Below are 23,140 nucleotides of genomic sequence, written 5' to 3' on the forward strand. Positions count from 1 at the left end.
ATGATTCCTTGTTTAGAGAGTTAGGATGTAGCTTTAAGCATGGATGCTGCAAAGTCAAAATAAAATTTTTCTGCCTTCATGCTGCCACTGTTGATGATCATTCTGGCTGAGCTTTACTATGAGGAAAAATACTTCCTACAGTAGCTCAGTAACACAGTAATACTCTGATGTCACTTTTGGATTGAAAGATAGGAGTTGATGTATTATTGTGAGGAGGAAGAAAGTAAGGAAATATATCTCAGCTAACCTAACACTTTCAGATTTTTGCTGTAGCTTTGCAAATTCTGGTTTACTTGACTCTCCTCACTGCATGAATTGTCTGAAATACCAAACTCTGCTATGTTTGCTTTCTCTTTTATGCCTTCACAAAGTTCTCAATTCATTCTCTCGTCTCTCTCTCTGTTTCTCTTTTCTCTCTCTGTTTATTTTCTTTTTTGGTGGGGTACCCTGAATCTCTGAAGCAGTGCAGGAGGCTGAACAGGAAGATGTAAAGGTGGTAGTGGACGCCCAAGCTCCGAAACCAACTAAAAAAACCAAGGCAGCAGCTGCAAGCTGTCAGAGTAGCAGCACCAGAAAGGAGAAAAAAGGGAAACACAAAGGTTAGCTGCATGCAGCTGCATGTCAGATATTAAATTCATTATTTTTCTGTCAATTCTCTCTCTCTTGTTTTTTACATAATTTATTTGAAAATCTGAAAACTGTCTAAAAGTAATTTCCTGAAATTTTTCTGAGGTTGGAAAATGTATGTGACTTGGTCTTGTCTGGGCATGTACAGCCTCGGAGTCAAGAATGGCTGCAATTTGTCAATGGAGGCTTTTCCAAAGGAGATTGATTGTTCAAGCTGAAGAGGAGAAAGAAAGTTCTGAAGGGAAGATGATGGTGTTTGCCTGCCTAAGAGAACCATCTTAGAAGAGTGTGCTTTTTTCGATTATCTGAAAGTAATCTAGTTTGGAGAAGCAGCCTTAGGTTGCAGCTGCTTCTGTCCAGACTCTGACTGAGGTTTTAAACAATAAAAATTAGAGGTTAAGAGACATTTTGAAAATCAATTCAACAAAACTGAGATAACATTCTCAAAGGAACTTTTCAAGTTGTTACTTCAGTGTTACTCTATCCCACCTGGCAAATGGGAGGTGTTTGTATGAAAAATTTTCTGCAATGGCTTTGTGTAGGATTAGGTAGACAAAAAAAATGAACTATTGGTAATGACAAAAAGGTAGGTAGAAATGACATTTCTAGGCCACTAATAGATTTACAATTTGAGCTACATACACTAGGTGGAAGAAGTAACAAGAAACTTTACTGGTATTTAAATTATATATATATATATATATATGTACACTCACAGAAAAAGAGATGCTGCTGTACCACATACAGTTACTTTTAATTTGGTGCTGAATGACTAATGAAATGAAATAACTTTCCAATAATTTACAGTTCTTGAGTTAGGCCACTGTCCTGTAACACTGTCCTGCCTGGACTGTACTGTATTCCTGTCTTGTGCATGTCCAACAGTTTCTCCACTGTTGCTTCACTGAGAAAGTAGTGTATATCCTTGACAAGTCTCTTTAAAGATAGCAATGACTAATAAGGTTAATTATTGAGGTCAAAGTATTGGGGCTTATCTATAGGGATTTTGCAGGACTTGAGCCTACCTTAGCAAAATCCTTTGCGTATTGCAGCTTAATTCTTGAGATCTGAAGCTACAGCATCTCTCTCTCTGTTATTTTTCTGGCTGCAAGGGAAGCTCTAGGTTATACAGGCTTTAGAGCCTGGCCCTGAGCTAAATGCTATTCATATATTTGAGAAAAGATGGTGTGTGTCAAAGGTAAAATTAACTGAATGTAAAAATAGTTGGCAAAATAAATGAACAGAAAGCAAATGTTTCCCCATTTAATGTAAAAAGTAATGACATTCCAGCATAGAAATACAAATGTCAGTTTTATTTTGAAGTACATCTTGCTGAAGAGTAAAAATTCTTTTGCTGGTTTAAAAGAAAACCTGTAAGGGAGCATTATGTGAGCTAATACTTAAATCATGGTTGCAGCATAGCCCTGAGGCTCTGTTTTATCTCATATAATGCCTCTTTTGGCATGCCTGTGTCTGTACTGTGTTCAGAACTGAAGATATTGAGCTGCACAGTTTTTTATTATCCCACAGCAGGTAGCACCTAGAATTTTTCTCATATGCCCGTTCTAATTTTACTCATCTTCTGAAAAATCCCCCAGGCAGCCAAACATTGGCCTATGTTAATAAAAGCAAGTTATGTCAGTAAAAGTAAAGTCACTTTGTGTAGACTGAGACCTTTGGTGTGCTGACACTGTCCCATGTGTTGGGAACTAATATTGTCAGCTCCAGAAACCTCAGCCTCTGCTGCAATTCCTATTGCTCATCCTGCTGCACTATGGGAGCTCTTCCCTGGCCTTCAGCATTTGCCCATCAGTTCCAAGTTTTCAGAGAGTGGAGGGGTTATTCATCAATTATACTAAAGAAAATGCTGAGTATCTCTTCTCCAGAAGTTCATGTTGATGATTAGTAGCAAATAAAAGTCAGTTAAAGTATGTTCAGAGCATACACATAGCACCTCATCGAGCTCACCTACTGTTTATGTAAACTGGTGTTTAACTGTGCATTCATGTATAATTTCACCCTTGGAATAATATCTGGTTTACCTTTGACAGTGTTGTAAACTTGGGAGGATTTTGACTGGATTTCCAGTCTTCCATCCTTATCAAAGCTGCAAAATATTTTTTTATTGGATGTAAAAGTAAAACCAAATACATCTTTAAAATTCCAGAGGGATTTTACTGATAAATCCACTACAGACACAGCTAATTTTGTACTTAGGAATGAAGAAAATGCAAGTGGTAACAGAACCCTGTAGTGGAACTTGTATTAATTTTCAGTTACTTTTTAAAATAAATGTGAATTTTAAGAAAAGATATTTTATAATGATATTGAATGGATTTGCTAATAACTTCAGATCTAACTATGAAAATTGCTGAAGGGGAAAGGGTTTTATGCCGTATTTTGGCACAAGAGATTTTGTTGAGGGGAGATCATTGTTAATTAGAGCAAATCTTGGGAAATTTTAGGTTCTGCTTTTAGCTTTGCAATTGCTTCAGGTTTGTCTCCACTCTGAGTGTAACCTTTGTATGTCCTGTGAATGAGCAGGATGAATGCTGAGGGGTGAGTGCACTTAACATGCTAAAATAGCATTTTAAAGGTTTCTGTTAGTATTTAGCTATAGTAAACCTTACCTTCCTAAGCAGAGCCAAGCTCTTTGTCTTTTAAGCGAAACGAACATTTAGACCAGATCCTATGAATAAGAAGCTAATTCAGAGAAAAAAATTGTTGAATTATACATGAGTAGCTGTTGAAGCTGCAGTGTAATGACTGCACTCTGGTTTTAGATGTGTAATGCCTTTTTAAGTGGCTTGAAGAGTGATGAAGCTGTGATCAGAACAATGTGCTAAAGACAAACGCGAGAGAAATATCAGGTTTAATGAGGTTACACTGGCATAGGAGAAGGAATGTAGCTAACTGCTCATGTCAGTGCACTTTGTAATTCTGTGATGGGTAACATGGTATTCAGCAATTTTTTCTGAATCTGTGATTATTACTGGTATTTCTTAATGGCAGTATGCAGTGTGTGCTGTGCCTATTTTTAAAAAGAACCATAATTTTTGTGGGACAGAGCCTGGAACAGCAGTAAATTGATGACATTTTGTAGTAGTTTAGCTCATTAAACTGGTATTTCTGAAAGCTTTGGTCTCACAGTTTATTGCCTGACATAATATTCAGTATTGGAAAAAAAAGAAAAAAACCCTCAAAGTGTAACAAATGCATATGTAAAATGCTTTTCCTATGCAGATAGTGGATCAAATTCTGGTTTGATTTGTGGCAGATTGGGGTGATTAAGGATAGCAGTGAACCCAGTGTACAGCATCACTAGGTGGTTCAACAGAAAAATCATGCAAATTAGTGAAAATATTTGCAGCAGGAACCTATGAAAAGTATGCAACCTACATAGTATTACGAAACCAGAGCATCTTTAGCTATAAAATACCTTGGTGATTCTTTTAAAAAGGAGATTCATGAAAATTTATCAGGTACATAGTGTGTGTGGTTTTTTGTTTGGTGGGGTTTTTCCCCTAAGATAGGTTTACAAAGAAGTTAATAAATATACAGGATAAAGTGCCTTTTTTTGGCTGTGTGCAGTGAATGGGGCAAATCAGGAAGATAAAATGGAACCTTTAAAACCCCAGAAAAGCATATGAAGCCAGGAGTTAATACAAAGTGAAATCTGATATGAAAATTCAGGAATCATTCTGGGAAAAGTTCTTGGTGGTTGGTTGGGTTTGGTTTTTCTTCCCAAAACTCTTGCACTTAGACTATGTAAGTACATTCTAGGAAAACCCTACTCTGAACTGCCATGGACAACATAAATGAAGATTTCTTTTTTGTCAGCGAAATCAGGAACCTGGATGTGTTTAAAATATCAAAGTAAACAATACTTTCGCAGAATTTTTTCTCTTATGCTGTACCTTAAACGTAAGTGGTACATTGGGTATTTCCTGCTGACTTTCTGGGAGTCAGGAAGCAGACAAGCTGCTCTGACACACAGAGCTTTTCCTGACAGGGTGGCTATTCCATGTTTTGATTTGGTTGGCTTCTTCCGTGTTTCTTCTCTCTCTTTCACGCCTGTCTGACTGTTTTGATTTATGCATCCTGTCCCGTTTTCGTATGTAACAAGCAGCTACATTAACACTGGCTGGCTCAGAAAGCAGCAGCAGTTGTTGGGTAAGAAGCATCATTTCTCACTGTAGCATTTCCTTTCTGATGGGGGGAGGGAAGTTCACGTAAAGCGGATTTATCTCAGCTTCCCTAGGCACTAAAAAGAAAGGGTAGGATGAACAATAAGTGAGTTTCCACCAAGAAAAGTCCTGTTATTTCTAGATCTGACAAACCTTTCAGGCGGTGCTTTGGCAACACATGAACTTGATTGTGAGGAAGTAATTTTGACCTAAGGATAAAGATTTATGAATGTACAGTTCCTGCTACTGTTTTCTAGATTTCATCAAAGTAAATATAGAGCTTAGTGCTCAAAGTACTTGCTTTTAGTGTCCTGATCTGGTGCCAGCAACAGTCCTTCTTTTGATGGAGGTTTGGACTAAATCACCTCTAGATGTCCTTTCGAAAAAAATTTCTATTTGCTCCCTTTCCCTCTAAAAAAATCCCTGTGTGATTTTGCAGTTGCTTGAACCCCTATCAGTGGATGTACAGCCCCCATGAGAACGGGAATATACTGGGAAATGGGTAGAACATATTGACAGCAGGGTTTGCTTTAAGCCAGGTTCTCTACAGGATGGAAACTGTTTGTTCTGATGTCAGATCTCCCCGAGATTCCCTGTCCCTGACCTCAGAGCGGGCCGTTCTTTGAAGGGTTGTGCTGCCATCCCTCAGCTGGAGGGAGAGCTGCTCTGCAGTGGTCTTGAATAGCAGTTTCACCCACAGCCTTGGGTGTTATCCACGTGGATATGACTCTTTTGTCAGACCAGTAACTGAGCTCAGAAAATGCCTGTTCTCTTCCAGTGGCCTCCTGCCCGACCTTGGTCAGGTCTCCAGGCCTGATCTGCAAAGGGCCTAATCATATTCTTAGTCTGTGAGCAGTATGCCCAGCTTCATGCATCAAACTTGTGCCTTAAATGCTCTATAAAGAGAGAATAAGAACTTCTCTATCCTGCAGCTCCTCATCTGTAAAGCAGGGACAGAATTACTTGTTTTCTGTGTTATGTTCCTTTCCTGATACGTAATCTCGTTTGCCATTCAGTGGTTTAGATTACCAGCTTTTAAGAGATTGGTGCTACCTATTTATAAATATTGTCTAGAAGATTTTAGGTGCTAAGAGAATACAGAGATTGATGAATCGTAGTTTATAGGATGTAAATGCCAGCAATGCTCATTTATTGATGCTTTTTTTTCCCCCAGTATTGCTTTGTTTTCATTTCTGGTACCTCTGGTTTTCATCTGAGACATGACCGTGTCAAAGTGCACCAGAGGCCTTTACTGACGGGATTGGTGTTCTGAGGGTTGTTCCAATTTTCTTCTTTCCTCTCTGCCCCCCTTTGCATTTGCCTCTCAAAAATTCCCCTTTCTTCTTAGCAGGTATTCAAGGCCATCTCTATCAGACTCTTCCCTACCTGATTTTGGGAAGCGCTGTAAAAAACGCTGACCATAGCAATAAAAACTTTCTTTTTTGGCACAACCCACTCAAATGTTTTGCTTCTTTTGACCCTGTCCTTAAGCACAGAATAGATGAGTGGCTTGTTTTGTTACACAGAGAACCATCCTTCTAGGAAGTGGAGGAAAAGGAGTCAGTGAGGCAAAGAAAGGGAGAGATCCACCTTGAATATCATGATTATACAAGCTTGGAAGTGTTTTCAATTGTTTTCAGACATTTGGTAGGTGGTGGTAAAGCTGACTTTTGAACTATGGCTTAAAAGATGCACTTATACCTCGTGATACAGGAAAATGTGTATGTATGGCTGCATTGAATCCCATTTTACACATGCATGTATAGCTACAAAGATTATGCACACACACAAGTGTTAAATAGTGCTGCATTTGCCATGAACCACCTACAGTGTTCTAATGCAGCAGAGGTTCTTTTTTTTTTCTTTTTTTCTTTTTTTTCTTCTTTTTTTTTTTAATCCTCTCTGTCTTGCTACATATTTCATTCCCTTAAATATGCTTACCAGTGGAACCATTCATAACGCTTAATAACACACTCTACCAGTGATGCACTCTTCAGAATACTGAAATTGATTTTTCTTCTCTAAAACTGTGACCTGCCAGTGTAGCCTTTGTCCTGCCTCCTAATAACACACAATGTTCCTGACAGCATGGGATGTGAGTGCAGATGTTCTGCAGGCATCTGAAAAAAGCAGCCTCAGTGCAATCTCCAGTGCTGTCGAAGGCATTTCATTTGCTGCAGATCAATGTCTGCTTTGAAGAGGAATAATTAAAGTGTTTTGTTGCTTCCCAAAAGCGTTCTCAAAATTAGGTTTGTATCATCTAATGCTTAATAAGGGGCTAGATATCATATTTGTGAGGCATTTGTTAAACTCATGGATGCTTAACACTTTTGAAATTCAGAGTATTAAGGTAAGAACCTAACTTTAGGCAGGCACTTTAATGATAATGGTTAAAATTGTAAAAGCTGTTAAAAATACCAGAGGTATTTTTATGAGCAGCTACGTGTATGTTCTAGAGCACCTTTGCAGAGGTGCTTCTCCTAGGATAAATTTTAAGAAAAAGGCTGTTCTCTTCACTGCCCTATTGTACCTGCAGCATAGGAAATGGTACTGTTTGTTCTGTATCATGCAGAGCTGCTTCTGCAATTGTCATCCTAGCAAGGTCACAGAGCCATTTCCATACACTTTATCTAGTCCTTCAAGGTTGGAAGGACAGATTATTTATTTGCTATTAGTCGTTGTTGTTGTTGTTGTTAGCTTTGCTGCAAGTAAATCAGAGTTTGCAGCCTTGGTGCAGAGATTTCCAGGGTCTGTGTAATGCAGATGAATCGATAACTCCTTGTGCTCTTGAACTCTGTGAGTTTAACACCTCTGCAGCATCAGACTGCATTTCGTTGGGTGGTTGCACAGTTCCTGGGGGTGTGGACCACTCTCTTCTCCATTTATGCTTTGTATTGCAGTGGCAGTGACAGCAGATATTGCAGAGTACAGTTAAGCATGCTAAATATATAATCCAGCTGCCTTTTAATGCAAGTTGACAGCTGCTGGTGAAGCAGGATGAAATGGTATTCTTGGAGACTTCTGCTACAGGTCACAGTCCAAAAAATATCCCAATCCCTGAAGCTCCTTCTCACAGGGTTTATTCAGCTCTGTTTGGTGTGAAAATCACCAAATTCCTTTACTGAATTAGCTCTTTGTAGTGCTTGCTAACTCTCTACAATGTTGCTTGCTTATTAACAAAAATTTCACAACAGCAGCAGGGTACAGCTCATGCTATTTATTATATCTATACATGAAAACGTTGCCATTTTTGTTGATGCAAAAGTGCATTTTTGTATAGCTGATTTAGTAATGTATTCCAGCTCTGTGTCTTAACTAAGAGCTGAAGTACATTTGCAATCTGATGTTTTACCTTGCTGTCCTGAACAAACAAAATGAAGTTCTCTTGTGGTAAGAAGTGAACTTTATTTTCTTTTTCTCTCTTTGGAGGTGATTTACAGCCATAAGGAGGTAAATAGTTTCTTTCTGGCTGTGGTCAGGAGCCACAGGATCACAGCATGGCTGAGGCTGGGAGGTGCCTCTGGGCACAGCCTAGTCCCACATCCCTGCTCACAGCAGGTTGCTCAGGACCGTGCCTGGCTGGGATTTAAGCATCTCAAGAGGCTGGAGGTTCCGGGGAATATGCAATATCTTCCTTATAGTTTTGCTCTGATGTATTAACTGTATGGCAGTTTCCTAACTCAGAAGGTGTATTTAGGCTCATTAACATGCTGTTGGATAAACTGCCTGATCTACTTGTGAATTTTCCAAGTTTTTGAAGCTTTAAAGTATTTCATTATAGCAGTGGTGTTTATATGGGGATATGGCATAACCTGGGACTCAGGCTCATCTGTTTCTGGATCACCTGTGTGCCCTTACGAAAATTTCATCTGTTCTCTTTGTCATTTCTCTCTAGCATATCTCTTTTCTGCTTAGCTTTCTGTGTTTCTGGTGCAGGGGGTGGGTGTGCTTTGGGCTGGGGAGTGCAACAGTGAAATCCTGATCCTGTCCTGGAGATTCTCTAGTGCAGTATGTGGGAATTTGGGAAGTAAAATGTTTGCCTTGGAGACTAGCTTAGTCTTTTTTATGTCTAGGAATATTGTTGAATGTGAACATCCAATCTCTGATTCCTAGAAAAGCTGCTTTTTTTACGAGTGAGCAATCATCTTTTCAGTAACTTCTTGACACAAAGACAACTAAGGCTTTTGCTGCTGTCTGGCAGGGATTGATGGCCCAGCTGCTTTTCAAGATGATGTTCAGAAGATAGGAAGTCAAGTGCAGATTCTCACTGTTGGACAGTCTAGCCATGATGACGATGATGGAGAGAAAGTGGCTAGTGGCCAACAACAGCAAAGCAAGCAAGACCTTAGAACAGCAATGCAGAAAAAAGGTAAGTAGCTAAAGCTTCCTTCATGTGAAGAACACTGCTTGCCTGATGTACATTGACTCCTTTTCCTATTCTCACTCTCAGCCCTAGCCTAAGCAGAGTTTGTTAGTTCTGTGTGTCTTCTCCTCAGAGTCTGTTGGGCTCTATTATGTTACCTAAAAAACCCCAAAACCCCAAACTTAAAAAAAATATAAAGCAATGAAGTTCTCTCTTGTCCTAAGGAACAAGAGCTCGGCAGGCTCTCGGGCATGTGGCTTCCCCATCTGCAGTGCAGTGCCATTATTACAGTACCAGGCAGATGCCAATGCTCACATCCATCTGTTCACATTTTTCTAACATACAACTCTGGAAATCACTTACTTGATGGCTGAAAACCAGCATGAACTAGCAACGTTCAAACTAGAATATTCATTTTAGTGGTGCAGTCAGTTACACAGTGTTCATGTTTTCGTGGTTTGTGTTCATGGTTGCAGAGGTGAAAAGTACACCACTGCGCATTCTGCAGCATTTCCCACGCAGAGTCCTCAAGCGTTCTGGAGTTTGGTTTTCTCTCCAGAGGCATGCATGCTTTGGGAGGTAGATTGTGTATGTACACATTCATGCATCTGTCCCTTCCTTCCTGCACTGTCATTATCTCCCCTTAGACACTAACCGTAGGAAGGAAAAAAAAATATCCCCAAACCCTCACAAAGCGTTTTCTGAAGACATTTGCTTTGGAGTTGTTCTTCTTCAGTGTACAGCTTTTGAAGCAAAGATGGCTCAAGCCAAGAGTGCTCTGATGCTTTAAGAATAAACTCTTTGTGTATAAAGAGCAAAATGTAAGTGCAAACTTGACTCATGTAGAATGGACTATTCATACCTAAATGCCGCCTCTTGTCTGCTGAGCAGTTCTCACTAAGATTCATTTTTTCTGGGATGTTACTCTGCAGATGTGAGCAGCTCCAACTGAAATGGGCAGATTTGCTCCAAGTGTGCTATTTCCTGGGCATTTGAGTTGCAGAGCTGTTGGGCATGACTAACAAGTTCTGATCTGTGTGGTGATTGTGTTGCCTTAGACCATGGCTCAGAATATTTAATCGTTAGGCACACTACTAAACTGAAGCTGATTGACTTAAAAAGTACCCACAGACTTCTCAAATTAGGTCACAGCACTCAGATTTTTACTCTGGGGGACACTTCTAGTTTTGATGGGTTTTTGCCAGGTTGTCATATATTTTTATTCTCCCCAAATTTGTATTTACTTTTAATAGAAGCAGTGAGTGAAAACTTTTTTGTTTTCTTTGTTTCTGTATATTCTCAAATATATGATATGACCTTTTTTACCAGGTCTAAGTATACTCCTGATCAGAACAGATGCTGCTAAGAGTGAACCACTAGTCTGTTTCAAGTTGAGTGAGGGGGACACTTTTATTTAAATGGGAATACTGAGGTTTATTCATTTTTGTTAACAGCCGAGCTATGCTGGGTGAGACACAAAGACAGGTATTGAGACAATGCCAGCAGCATCTCTGTAAATTATTTTTACTACGTGTGTATGGTTTTCTGCTTGATACCAGCAGAGGAGGCTTGTTAGAAAATTTTGAATACCCCACTATTCATGTGACACTTTATGCAGAGATAAAGCTCTTCATGTGGATTCCCACTGCCACTTCACTGCTTCTGGCATGTCCTCACTGGCATGTCACCTGAAAAGTGTTTAAAGTTGCTGTCTCTCATCAGGCCTTTCCTTGCATGGAATGGGAGCAAAAGGACAGGAACACAGAGAGAAGGCACTGCAGAAAGGGACCGGGGGGCCCTGGTCCATGGCAAGCTGAATATGAGCCAGCAGTGCCCTGGCAGCCAGGAGGGACAGCCATGTCCTGGGGGCATCAGGCACAGCATCACCAGCCAGGCAAGGGAGGGGATTGTCCTGCTCTGCTCTGCACTGGGGCGGCCTCACCTCGAGTGCTGGGGGCAGCTTTGGGTGCCACAATATAGAAAAGACATTAAACTATTAGAAATTGTTCAAAGGAGGCCATGAGGATGGTGAAGGGCCTTGAGGGAAGCTGTATGGGGAGTGGCTGAGGGCACTTGGTCTGTTCAGCCTGGAGAAGAGGAGACTGAGGGGAGACCTCATTGTGGTCTTCAAAATCCTCATGAGGGCAAGAGAAGGGGCAGGCACTGATCTCTCCTCTGTGGTGACCAATGACAGGACCCAGGAATGGCCTGAAGCTGAGTCAGGAGAGGTTTAGGTTGGATATTAGAAAAAGGTTCCTCACCAGAGGGTGAGTGGCACTGGAAGAGGCTCCCCAGGGCAGTGGTCACAGCACCAAGCCTGGCAGAATTCAAGAAGCATTTGGACAGTACTCTGGGACACATGGTGTGACTCTTGGGGTGTCCTGTGCCCGGCCAGGAGTTGGACTTCATGATCCTGAAGGGTCCCTTCCAACCCAGCATATTCTATGATTCTATGAAATGCTAACTGGTCTCATGGGAGGAGCTGAATACAGTTGGATAACTGGTTCGTGCCTGTTCTGATCTTTGGCACTAACATGGTGGAGAGAAACTTCTCTTAGCACGCGTCTCTGCTTCCCCAGTGAGTCAAGATCTGTTACAAGACAAGAGGTTATAGGCTACTGAGTGTGAAAAGAATATGCCACTTGCAAGAAAATGCCAAATGCTTTATTTGATTTCTCCATCTGTTGGAAATTGCCATCCTAGAATAATTTGCCTCCTGAAGGAAATATTCATCCTTTTGATTTCCAAAGTGTTAATCTTTAGAGTTTCTCCCTGCAAAATGAGTCACTAGGACAGAGTCAGACTTCCATAAGTTTTAACACTGAATAACTAACATGTAGTCCTCACACTTACCAGTTTCCAATATGTCTCTGTAGAGGACATGGAATGAGCAATTGGGTCTTAGTTCTTCTTTGCCACCTGAAGTTTTGAGATTTAGGGAAGGGATTGATTTCATTTTGGATTCAAAACCAAAACAGGAGCTCCCTGAAGCATTTTTCCCCGCAGGCCATGAACGCACACTTTTCTAAGGCTGGCACAGAACTTTCACCACTAAAGTACTGGTGGGGAAAGCGTGAGCACAGGTGTGGAAATAAACCAGTTCCCTCTGTGGATGTGAATTATGGCCTTATTGTGCAGCTGCCAGCTGAGGAGATGGACTGTGTCTATTACCCATGCATAGAGCCTAGAACATGGTTGTCCTTATTAAGAAATAATGCTTGTGATTAATGAGTGTGGGATTATTAATGAATGAATTCTACAGGCTTTGAAAATATCTGTTGACCTGTGAACTCAGGCCTCCCTTGCATAATCAGATCCTATTGAAAGGTTTTGCTGTCGTGCTCTGTGGTGTATGTCAGCACTGGGGGAGCTGAAGAAGTGGATAATGAGACCTTTCACAGGGCAGCTGAACGGAATGCAAGCATTGCTTATGCTCCTGGTTTACTTTTATACCCTCACTCTTACTACTCTGGTGGTGTTTCACTATCCAGTGTGCATCTGGGTATTCTAAAGGGATATGCACTGAAGTTATTTGAAGCAGCAATGACAGAAAAAAGTATTTTAATGCCTTTTTTTTGCTGTCGTTTTTTTATCTGTTCCAAAATTTGAACTGAAGAAAACCATTACTGAGTCTGTATCTGCTGTTTATATTTCTGTGCATCAGTTTGGTTTGGGGGTCTGCTTGTTACAGACCAAGCTGATATTCCAACAGGCTAAACTACAATAAAATCTTTACGAATATCCCTGGAGCTCCCAGAAAAACAGTTTAGAGAGCCTGATTTCATCTTTTGATGATGAGGACACAGTAGGCACAGGGATTGAGGTAGAATTTAGGCCATCTGAATATGAATTTGAATACTTCTTTTAGTGTTACTGACTCAATATTGTGCAGAATCTGTGTGTTTCACTTATGTCAATCAAGTTGGAGGGGTTTTATTTTGTTTGAATCTAGAAGTAGGCCCAAACTCTACCATGCAGGGCACATCACGCACAGAAGTGTTTGTGGCACAACTGCTCAGTGTGAATGATGTTTCCCGAAACTTCAGCTCTGTGATCCAGGGCTTTTTCCCTTTATTTAAGGTACTGAGAGGGAAGATCACAGCAGGTATAAGCAGGTAGAGGGTGAATTTGATTGTGCAGTGCAGAAATTGTGAATGCAAGCAGCAGCGTTGTGGCCCCATCCCATAAGCCTTTAGCCCTGTGTGGAGTCCTCTTGCCAGGTTACTCTTGTTCACTCAATTAAGGGTTTGCGGAATCAAACCCTTGGATTTTTTCCTTTCCCAGATCCCCATGCAAATACATCCTGGTCCTCTTCCACCTCCCAATCCAGTCTTGTCGCCCTGGATCATGTTCCTGGTAAGTACAGAGAGAAGAAGTTAATTATGCCCATGCTGCTTGGCTCTGGAAAGCTGCATTTCATTTATCCTTCTACATTGGACCATAATGGGAATTCTGGACCAAGTGATGTTTTTTGGGTTTTTTTAAAGGATAAAATATAGCCTATAATATGTGGAACTTAGAGAGCTTGAACTTAGATATGGGGTGGCTTCATCTGCATGATGCTCTTTGAAAAACTAGGCCTGGCAAATGTCCCACCATTGATGCTTTTTGCTGCTAAGACCTATTTGATGTTCAAAGTTGTGTTTCCCTTTGAAATGGCTGAGGTTTTGAATTCCTGTAAAGTCAAATTTTCAAGTGCTGTAAGGCAGTTCCATTGGCCTGGGCTGATACTATTCTTTACATGAAATAAAGATGCATGAGAACATTTCCTTGATGTGAATGTTTCTTCTTGGTCTAAGATGTGCTCTTCAGCAGATCACATAGGAACAGCTAAAAGTGTGCTGTAAAAGGGCTCATATTTTAAGTGTGATGGTTTCCAAGTGGCTCTGCTACGTTGTCCTCTCAGCTCCAATTTCAGGTTTATGATTTTGTGTTGTGTTTGAGGTACTTGATTGGGTGAAGATGATCTGAATTTAGTTATTTGCTCCTGTATCAGCGGGTAACTTCATCCTCTCTGTGAAGTGGAAACCATGATGTTTCCTTTCTCTTTTACTTGAATGTTTTGGCTTCTCAGGACAGATGCTGTGTCACCCATGTATTCATGCACTGCCTCACACAATGAGCCACTCTCGCACACCCCCTCACTCACCTGTGAGCCTAAGGGTGCAGCAGTCTGATCAGTGATGTTCTACACCAACTATGGACAGCTTTAATCTATCTTCCTATCCATATGAGTGTGCTGCTTTCTCCTCAGGCATTTCGAGTAGCATAAACTTTGATGAGGAAGAAGATGAGGAGGATGAAGACAGCTCCAGTTCTTCACAGTTAAACAGTAACACCCGGCCTGGTTCTGCCACGAGCAAGAAATCCAATAAGGTAGGGGCAGAGTTCTGAAGAAGGGGTGTGCAACCTGCTATGTACTGCATGATTTCAGGGTGCACTCAGGACGGGCCTGGCTTTCTTGTTCTGTTTTTAATATGCACTGGAGTATCTCCAAGGTGATTTACTGTGCTAGCTCTCAGGCTTCGCAAGAGCAGGCAATGAACATAATGACTTGGGGAAAAGAATGGCAAATACTGTCTGAACTTGAATCAAGAGAAAGGTAAACAGTAGATATTTACCTTTCTACCTCTTGCAGGTGCTCAGAATGATCTTTGTTTCCACTGACTTTTTCTGGGTATTTTCCCACCCTGTTCTCTCTGCTACTATCTGAACATAAAATAAGACTTTGGCTGGTTCAAATATTCTAAATCACAAGGTCTTGCTAAACCAGTTGATGGTGCCCCACTTTTGTATACTGCACTGACTTCTCATCTTTGTTTGATCTCTCTGGAGCTTAAACTCTTGCTTCCTATCCCATTTCTTCCTTTCATCAAAGGCCATCCCTGTCCTTGAGTATGGCTTTCTGACAAGAGTGTGGTGAGATGGGAAGGTGTGAGCCAGGGTTTGCTCTGTAACCACTGTACAGCCTTCTGTCTGTGCAGCCCCCCTGTTCTGCTCTGCCACGTGGGTCTGTACACGGAGCATCAGCAAGGAAATACGTCCTTTGGTTTGATTTCTTTTTAAAGTGCAGCTTCTATCAAATGCCGTTACTTTTTGCTTATAACCTCGTAAATTGAAGTTAAAACCCCTGAATTTTGCTTATTGTTTTAGGAAGTGGCCTCAGCCCCCAGTCCTTCCACAAATGAGCCTCTCATAGATGTGGATGACCTGGAGGAGTTTGCTGTCAGACCTGCTCCACAGGGGGTCACTGTCAAGTGCAGGATCACAAGAGACAAGAAGGGAATGGACCGAGGGATGTACCCTACTTATTACCTCCACTTGGAAAGGGAGCATGGTAAAAAGGTCATAAAATAACTTGAATGGCATACCAGTTGCATCTGAATATTAAAAAAAAAAAAATAATAAAGATCTGAAGGAGTCTTACAAAGAAAATGTAATGTTGTATTTTAAATATATTTTTGCTTTCACTAGATTTACGATACAGTCTTCCCAAAGCCAAACAACAGTATCACTTTCTTCCAGTGCCTTTCTTCATCTGTTCAATCTTTGGCCTTAAATAATCCATGCATGGCACCTTTATGTGACTGTCAGCAGTTGGGGCTCTCTGCATTCTGTGGCCTGAAAAGCATCTACTTTCAATTCAGCTGGAAGAGCCAGAGCGAGTTAGAATGAAACATTTAACAAAATAGATCAGATTTAATTATTTAAACCATAAATAATGGAATGAGTGGTTGAGAAATCATTTTCCCTTACCAGTTTTTTTTTTTTCCTGGTTTTGCTAAATCCCAGGAGATCTTCTGTTACTTTGCCAGTGATGCTTGAAGACAGAAAAATTGCTTATGGTTGCCTTCTATCAAAGCAGGAAGTGGTGTGTGCTAACCCCTTTAGCATTCTAGAATATGGTTTTTTGCATTGCTTAGGTGTTTCTGTTGGCTGGAAGGAAACGAAAGAAGAGTAAAACCTCTAATTACCTCATCTCTATAGACCCAACTGACCTGTCTCGGGGTGGAGAGAGTTTTATTGGAAAACTGAGGTAAACACTGATAAGTCTAAGAATTTTCTTTATGTAATGTAAAGTTTATTCAATATTAAGAAGCCTGTAAGCTACTATGTCTTCTTAATTAGAGGCCTGACTACATCATGTGATCGTGGTCTTAAAGATCACCAGTATCCAAGGCCTGTTTTCAAAATGTCTGGAGTACTTACAGGATCACATTTTATTAAAAGTCAGCAGAACTGAAATTCTTAAGTGCTCAAAGGCCAGATTCTCAAGGGTGTACCAGCACTACTTATCTTAATGGGATTTTCAGAAGTGCATGTGTACATTGTGTCTAGCCTCTATTGATATAAATACTTTGGAACGCACTGTTACGCAGTCTGCAAATCCCTTTGGTTTTGCCTCTTTCTTAAGATCCAAGTTAGTTATTTACAGGTAGTGGAATGACTTCAGAACCATGTGCTCCTTTTCTGCTTGTCCCCACATCGTACAGCCGGTCTGTACAGCCGTACAGGCACCCTACAGCTGTTGATCCCTCCGTGGAGCCTTTGGGTGTATGTTCAGATCACCTGTGCCTGTGTTGTATTTTGCACTCCTTTCCATTGCAATAGGAAAGATTGAGCTCGGTTATGGCTTTATAAAAGTCACTCTCTATATTCTAACAGAGTTTAGTAGTCAGGGAAGAGAGCAGATGGTTTTGTAGAGCGTAAGTGCATTTTAAAAACCAAGCAGACAAACAAAATAACCCCACCCGAGTGTTTCCTTACAGCTTTCTTGAATTTCCTAGTTTGCAAGGTGTTATCAGAAGTCTCCAGCATAATGATAAGGGACCTTTAATATACACTTCTGTACTGTACCTTTACATTTTTGTCAGTTTGGCCTTGCATCCAGGAATTGCCATGTAGCTGGGATTAGAAATAACAACTCTCTGTACTCAATATTTGCCTTTCCTCTGGGACCACAGTACAGTAAAGGATAGCTGTCTGGGGCAGCATTACTGACAAATGGTGATTGGATTTTCCATTTTTTTGGTAGATCAAATCTTATGGGAACGAAGTTTACAGTTTATGACAATGGAGTAAATCCAATGAAAACAACATCCAGCCTGGAGGCGAGTACCCTGCGTCAGGAGCTAGCTGCTATTTGTTACGTAAGTACTGCTCACAGGCACAGCGTGCAGGAAGGGCAGCTCAGTGTCTGAAGCAGCACACTGAATTGCCTTCTCACTTCTGATTATGTAAATCAGCATTCAGACTTTGATGTAACCAAGCAGCTGATCTCCACTAGAGAAACCAGGAGACTCAGTGGAAAGGAGAGGTGAAAAACACTGTGCACTGAACAGGGTTGCCCAGTTCTCACCTTTGGTGAGAAGAAGGTGTTGGAGCTCTTACAGAACTCTCTGGAAGGGGTGGGATCACAGCTTGCAGGCACCACCTGAGGAAACCTCCTGAACTGGGAAGAGTTGTGCACATGGCATTGCTGCACTAAAATACAATTGTTTGTTATGGCATTTTGGAGGAGGCCTCTCTGATCCAAACAATAGGTAGCTGGACAGCTAGGTCTGCAGGAGCTGAGAGACTGGGATAAAAACTCTAAAACTCCTTTTTACCAGCAAAAAAGCCAAGCAAACCCCAAGCAAAATCCCAAATTCGTTTGAATGAGAGCAACTGGGCTCTGACAGGACGGTAGGTAGCATTTGTCAGGAGCAATGCAGACAATCAAGACTTGAAACACAGTTGCTGTTGTTTCGTGATTGCTGGATGAGTAACATTTTTGGTGAGAGTGTTCTTTCTGTCCAGAAATATTTGAGCCCAAGAAACCCTTCCAGTTAGAACTGGTATGTACACTGCTACAGACGGTCGTCTGGTTTCACAAATCAACAACTTCTGATAAAAATATCCAAGAATGACTTTTCTGAAGTGTTCCTGCCCAGCTCTAATCAAGGATGCCTGGAAATCTGTCAGGTTGGGTTCCACCACATACCCTGTGTATGCACAGAGTGCATTCCCAGAAAGGTCAGCTTTGGGCTGTGGGGAGCAATGCATCTGGAAGGTTTTCATGAACAAGAAAGCAGGAGCCATCCTTTCCATGCAAAGTGCTGGGAGTTCTGAAGGAGAGCTGTATTAGCTGCCAGCATGTTCTCTTCCTGCTGCTTAGGATGCAGTTCTAGTGTGGATAAAGTGTAAATAGTGTGTGTGTGTTCACGTGTGCTGTTACTCAGGCACATGGTTTGTGGTTGGAGACAGACAGATGACCAGATACATATCCCTCCCTTTCTGCTAGATTTGAAATGCTGAGAATTTCCAAAAGTCCAGCTAGCAGGATTTAAAAAGAGATTCCAGGATTTGATGTCAATTTGACTGAAGTCTCAGTAGGAACCTAGTAGAATGTACATGTTAATAAAGGTAGTTTTACTGGTTTATATAGGATGGCATTCCCTGGAGCCAGGCAACTAATCTGGTGCAAACTGGAAATGCAAAAAGAAAACAAAAGCCAATTTTTAAGAAGTTATATATTGAGAAATTCAGGCATTGCTTAAGTCAACAACAAATGATACTTGAATGGTGAACAATACCAAATAAAAAGCTCTTTTGGTCAGTAGAGGTAATTAGAAGTATGAGTGTTGGAAAGAACCAAACCATGACCACTGTTTGGAGAATGGGGCTGAGATAAGCTGCTTTTACATGTCTGTTTGTAATCAGCAGTTTGAAACTGGTACATTTGTTTAAGAAAATTACTTGTTCCATTGATATTTTGGTACTAGTGGAGAAAGGCAGCAAGCTTGCAGGTGTGCTGTGGCCAGAGGACAAAATGAAATTGGAATTGTATTTCATTTCAAACTAGCCAGGTTTGCTGAAGTGAGGTTATTGTTCCTGGCTTCAGCAGAACCAGAGCAGAGTGCCAGAAAGAGCAGAGCCCAAACACCCTTGTCCTAAGGCAGTCTTTTAATTCCTGCCTTGAGATTTCTCCTGCAGTAAAAGCTATAAAAACAATACTTTGAAAGCGCCACTATGCCTCTCACTGTCCCTCAGCTCATCTGAGCAAGTACCCGTGTGCAGATCAAGCTGTACCCAACTTACTGAGAATGACCTGCTTAATCATCTCAGCAGGTCTAATTTAAACAGGCAGAAACTGGTGATGCTGACTGTGGGATAAATGTGGTGAGGACTCTTTTTGTGGAGCTCACCTTAAGATGTGTTTCAAGCAGTGGGAACAGAGTTAGACAAGGACAGAATTTTTTCAGGTTCTGTTGACCGCTTTTACTCCCCTTGTGTTGGCAGCCCAGCATATTAATAAACCTGCAGCAGCACCTAATGGCTGATTGCAGAATTGTTGGCAAAATTTATCCAGGAGCAGTGGGGTGTAACTGTGCCACTGGTGCCAGGGTTTTCTGTACTGGATTCCTTTATATCCACATATCTCACAGTTCAGTTTGCATGAGATTGCAGGCAGGGAGCTCAGCGGATACTCTGAGGTGTGACTCAGGTTTCAGTACAGTAAGAGGCTCTGTGTTCCTAGTCAGGCCTCAGTCACTTGCATTGTGCTCCTCCAGTGTTGTGGGTTCTGTGATTTGGGCCTTCCTTGGAATGGTAGTTTCTACAGAAAATGTTAAGGACAAGGCACAGCTGTGTGAAACAAGCCCAGGAAGGGAAGTGGCTGCAAGAAAACTGGGGTAATAAAATCGTGAATCTCCTGGCAGCTGCTGGGATATTTACCTTGCTGCTTTCATCATGGCAGCTATTGGCACTAAAGCAACATGCTTACATAATTGTTTGAAAGAGTGTAAGATTTTAAAGGCAGCCCTGGGGAGAGGCTCTGTGTTCTTGCAGCCCAGTTTACTGTGAGGCTGACTGGACGGGCTAAGGCAGAGAGTGCAGCTTCTGAGCAATACTGGGCTAAGTCCTGAGCTGATATAAATCATTGGTGTCCTGGTTGAGTCCATAGGGCTCTGCCAGTGAAGAACATTTGTGTTCCTGTGTAAACCAAGACTGACAGTGGTGTTAAAATGGTGTGAAATCAGAATTTGGTTTATGTTCCCCTAATAATGCCCTTTGTAGTCTTGAATTTCCACACACAAAACAGTGGAGGAGGGAAATAAAAGAGAAGCAGGGAATGAGGCAGCAGGTGAGGTAATTTGAATAATTTTCCTCCCATATTCCATGTTTCTGTAATTTCAGTCTGGTACTGTGAGTTTAGCAAAAGGGTAGCATTTGCCAGCACAGTGTGTGATAATTGGTGATGGTGGTAATGTACAGCTAGTAACCATTCTCTTATCATGTGCCAGAAGTACCAATTTCAGCCTTTCTGAGTAAACCCAAAGAATATAGCCCTGTTTTTACCTCTGCTTGTTGGGAGGGAAGTGATTCAGCACTATTATTTAATTTTACCTTCAACGATGTCTTTAACCAGTCAGCATCTAAATTAATTATGTACAGCGTAACTGCAGCTTGAGGGAAGAATAACTTGTAAGGCATAGCAGAGAAGCCCAAAATTGTCAGTACTTAGTGGAAAATAAGCATAAGCATGAATCTTTTCTTAGAACTTGTCCTCTGCTGTGCTGAGTCTCTCCTACTTATAAAATCTGCTGGCAGTCAAATCAGTTTTCATCTTAGCATGATGCAGAACCAACTGAACTGATAACATGTTTTACTCTGCCAAATGACAGGACATAAATGATTCAGAAAAGAGACAGAATCTTCCCATTAATATGGAGAGTGAGGAAGATATGTGAATATGCCTGGATTGCTTCAGGAGCATGCAGTAAAATACTCCAGTAGAATTTCTCTTGCATGCATGCAAATCTTTAATGAGTTGTGGAATATCTCCAGATGGTTTGCTGGAACAGGCAAAGTTATTTCAAAGGTCTGATGGTGGCAAAGCTGTAGGTATTTTAGGTGGGTATTTTCAGATGTTTCCAGTGAGTTGAGATGCGTGGATTTTTGCTTGCAAAAGTAGAGATGTTTTAATAACTTTAGTGTTCCATAAAAGCAGGACACTTTAATTAAAAATATAAATGCAGAGACAACTGAATATATCACTTTTAAATGTCCCAGTGGTAAAGCTGCACCAGCTGGAGCCAGGGGTTCTTGGCATCTTGTGGTATGTTGCTGGGAACAATGGGAGATGTTCTTCCTGAGATTCCTTAGTGCATATCCAAAGCTCTTCATTTCGAAATGGTAAATGGGAAAAAAATGCATGCGACTGAAAAAAGCTATCACAAAACATGAGGAGATGGACCTTGAGATGTCACTGTTTCACTTACTGGAGTTAATGCTAAAATCAGGTTTTACTGGAAAATACTGCTCTTCACCTTTTCTGGTTCCAAAGCAGGTGATAATTTACTGAAATATTTGGCCCTGGTTGCTTCTGTGGGAGAAAAAAAGTGTCAGGCGAAAATAAGGCTTTAGGCTGGTTTAGGTTTTAATGGCTGTGTTTTGAGGGGACAGTGCAGTGCTGGAGTGCTTTTGTGAAAAGCTGGTCAGAAAAGTGTCAAACCATGTTTAATGGAAGAACTTGTATTTTGCATGGATTTATTTTTGCTGCCCATGTGATGTCTTTACTTTCCCTGTCTTCATAGCTAGAAAATTTGCCCTCGTGCTAATGTGTTTGTTTTTTTACCGTGGTCATCTCTAAGCATAACATACCTGAAGACTTTGAAAACCACAGCATTGCTAACAGATGCTCTGACTAGCATTTTGTTTGCTTTTCTGCTGGCTCTGGAATAAATGGAGCTGGTCCCATATATTTAATTTTGTCTCGCATCAAAATGTGTGTCTGCATTTTATGATTTTTAAATTGCAGCTACTTTATTTTGGGATCTAGCAGTAGCCAAGCAATCTGGTTAATTCATATCCTTTTTTAACAAAGGGATTAAAAAAAAAAAAATTATATTAAGGTTGCTGGCAGCCAGTGCTAGGAGTGTTTTTGGAAACCTCTCTATTTTCATTTTTCCTGTTGTCGGAGCTTCTAAGACAAAGCTAGAAGGTTTGGCAGTGCCAGTGGAGGTGGGAGTTTCAAGATGTTTTTTGAGTTGACTAACAAATAACTTCCCTGGGCTGCCACTGTGTCTTTCTGTTGAAGAAATTAACTTTAAAAATAAACATGACGAAATCTTTTCTAAACATTTTTAGGAAACAAATGTCCTGGGGTTTAAAGGACCTCGTAAAATGAGTGTGATCATACCGGGAATGAATATGGATCATGAAAGAGTTTCCATCAGACCACGAAATGTAAGTCATACTGGCAGCCAACACTAAAAATTACTTGAATTCTTCTAGAGGTTAATAAAATGGTATTTGAACAATTACAGAACAATGGGATCTGTGACTACTGCTGTGACTCACAAAAGCACTACAAATAAAGTATTTTGATAACAAAAGATACAGCTGACGTTTCTGTGGAAAAGGCTTAAATGCACATTTGCATTTAGATCTTCAGAGTTCTCAGTTTCATTCATTGAAGCTGTTTTGAGGGTTAAGGATAAGAGTTTAGTCTTTGGGCCAGGACTGATGAATTTTTTCTTCCCTGTTAATGTATTTTTTGTCACATGAGCATGTTAAACTGAAGTGTGTATCTGTGGTGTGTGCAGGAACACGAGACGCTTCTTGCAAGGTGGCAGAACAAAAATACAGAGAGTGTCATTGAGCTGCACAACAAAACGCCAGTCTGGAATGATGACACCCAGTCCTATGTTCTGAATTTCCATGGTCGAGTCACACAGGCCTCGGTGAAGAACTTCCAAATTATCCATGATAATGATCGTAAGTAGAGCTCTCTGTCTGTAAGGTGTCGGAACAGCACTGCGTGCACAGCATGGGAGGGATCTTCCCTGGCAGTTGTCACCTGAGCAGGTTTAATTGAGATCTGTATAAGAGCCTTCAACATTCTATACAGAAGCCATCTTCTCTCTGTGCTTGCAAAAAGTACTTTTTATATACGTCACTTTTTTTGACAGTAACAAGT

At 41.0% G+C, this 23,140-nt stretch overlaps 1 protein-coding gene across 1 annotated transcript in view; it reads left to right on the forward strand.

Annotated features, from left to right (window-relative positions):
- Window positions 1-454: 454 nt before the first annotated feature.
- LOC121673130 (tubby protein homolog) overlaps window positions 455-23,140 on the forward strand; it is a gene marked incomplete at its 5' end in the record, with an annotated part of 34,731 nt that continues 12,045 nt past the window's right edge. Inside the window, 9 exons of the mRNA XM_042046200.1 lie at window positions 455-599; window positions 9,016-9,183; window positions 13,462-13,533; window positions 14,432-14,553; window positions 15,331-15,522; window positions 16,101-16,213; window positions 17,213-17,327; window positions 22,309-22,407; window positions 22,767-22,938. Of these exons, the coding sequence (XP_041902134.1) occupies window positions 455-599; window positions 9,016-9,183; window positions 13,462-13,533; window positions 14,432-14,553; window positions 15,331-15,522; window positions 16,101-16,213; window positions 17,213-17,327; window positions 22,309-22,407; window positions 22,767-22,938 (1,198 nt within the window). The remainder of the gene's footprint in view (window positions 600-9,015; window positions 9,184-13,461; window positions 13,534-14,431; window positions 14,554-15,330; window positions 15,523-16,100; window positions 16,214-17,212; window positions 17,328-22,308; window positions 22,408-22,766; window positions 22,939-23,140) is intronic.

This window comes from Corvus kubaryi, unplaced genomic scaffold, assembly GCF_017639235.1.
Source record: "Corvus kubaryi isolate FWS band 111438036 unplaced genomic scaffold, C.kubaryi_AGA036_p1.0 65228, whole genome shotgun sequence".
In the NCBI taxonomy this organism is placed as follows: domain Eukaryota; kingdom Metazoa; phylum Chordata; class Aves; order Passeriformes; family Corvidae; genus Corvus; species Corvus kubaryi.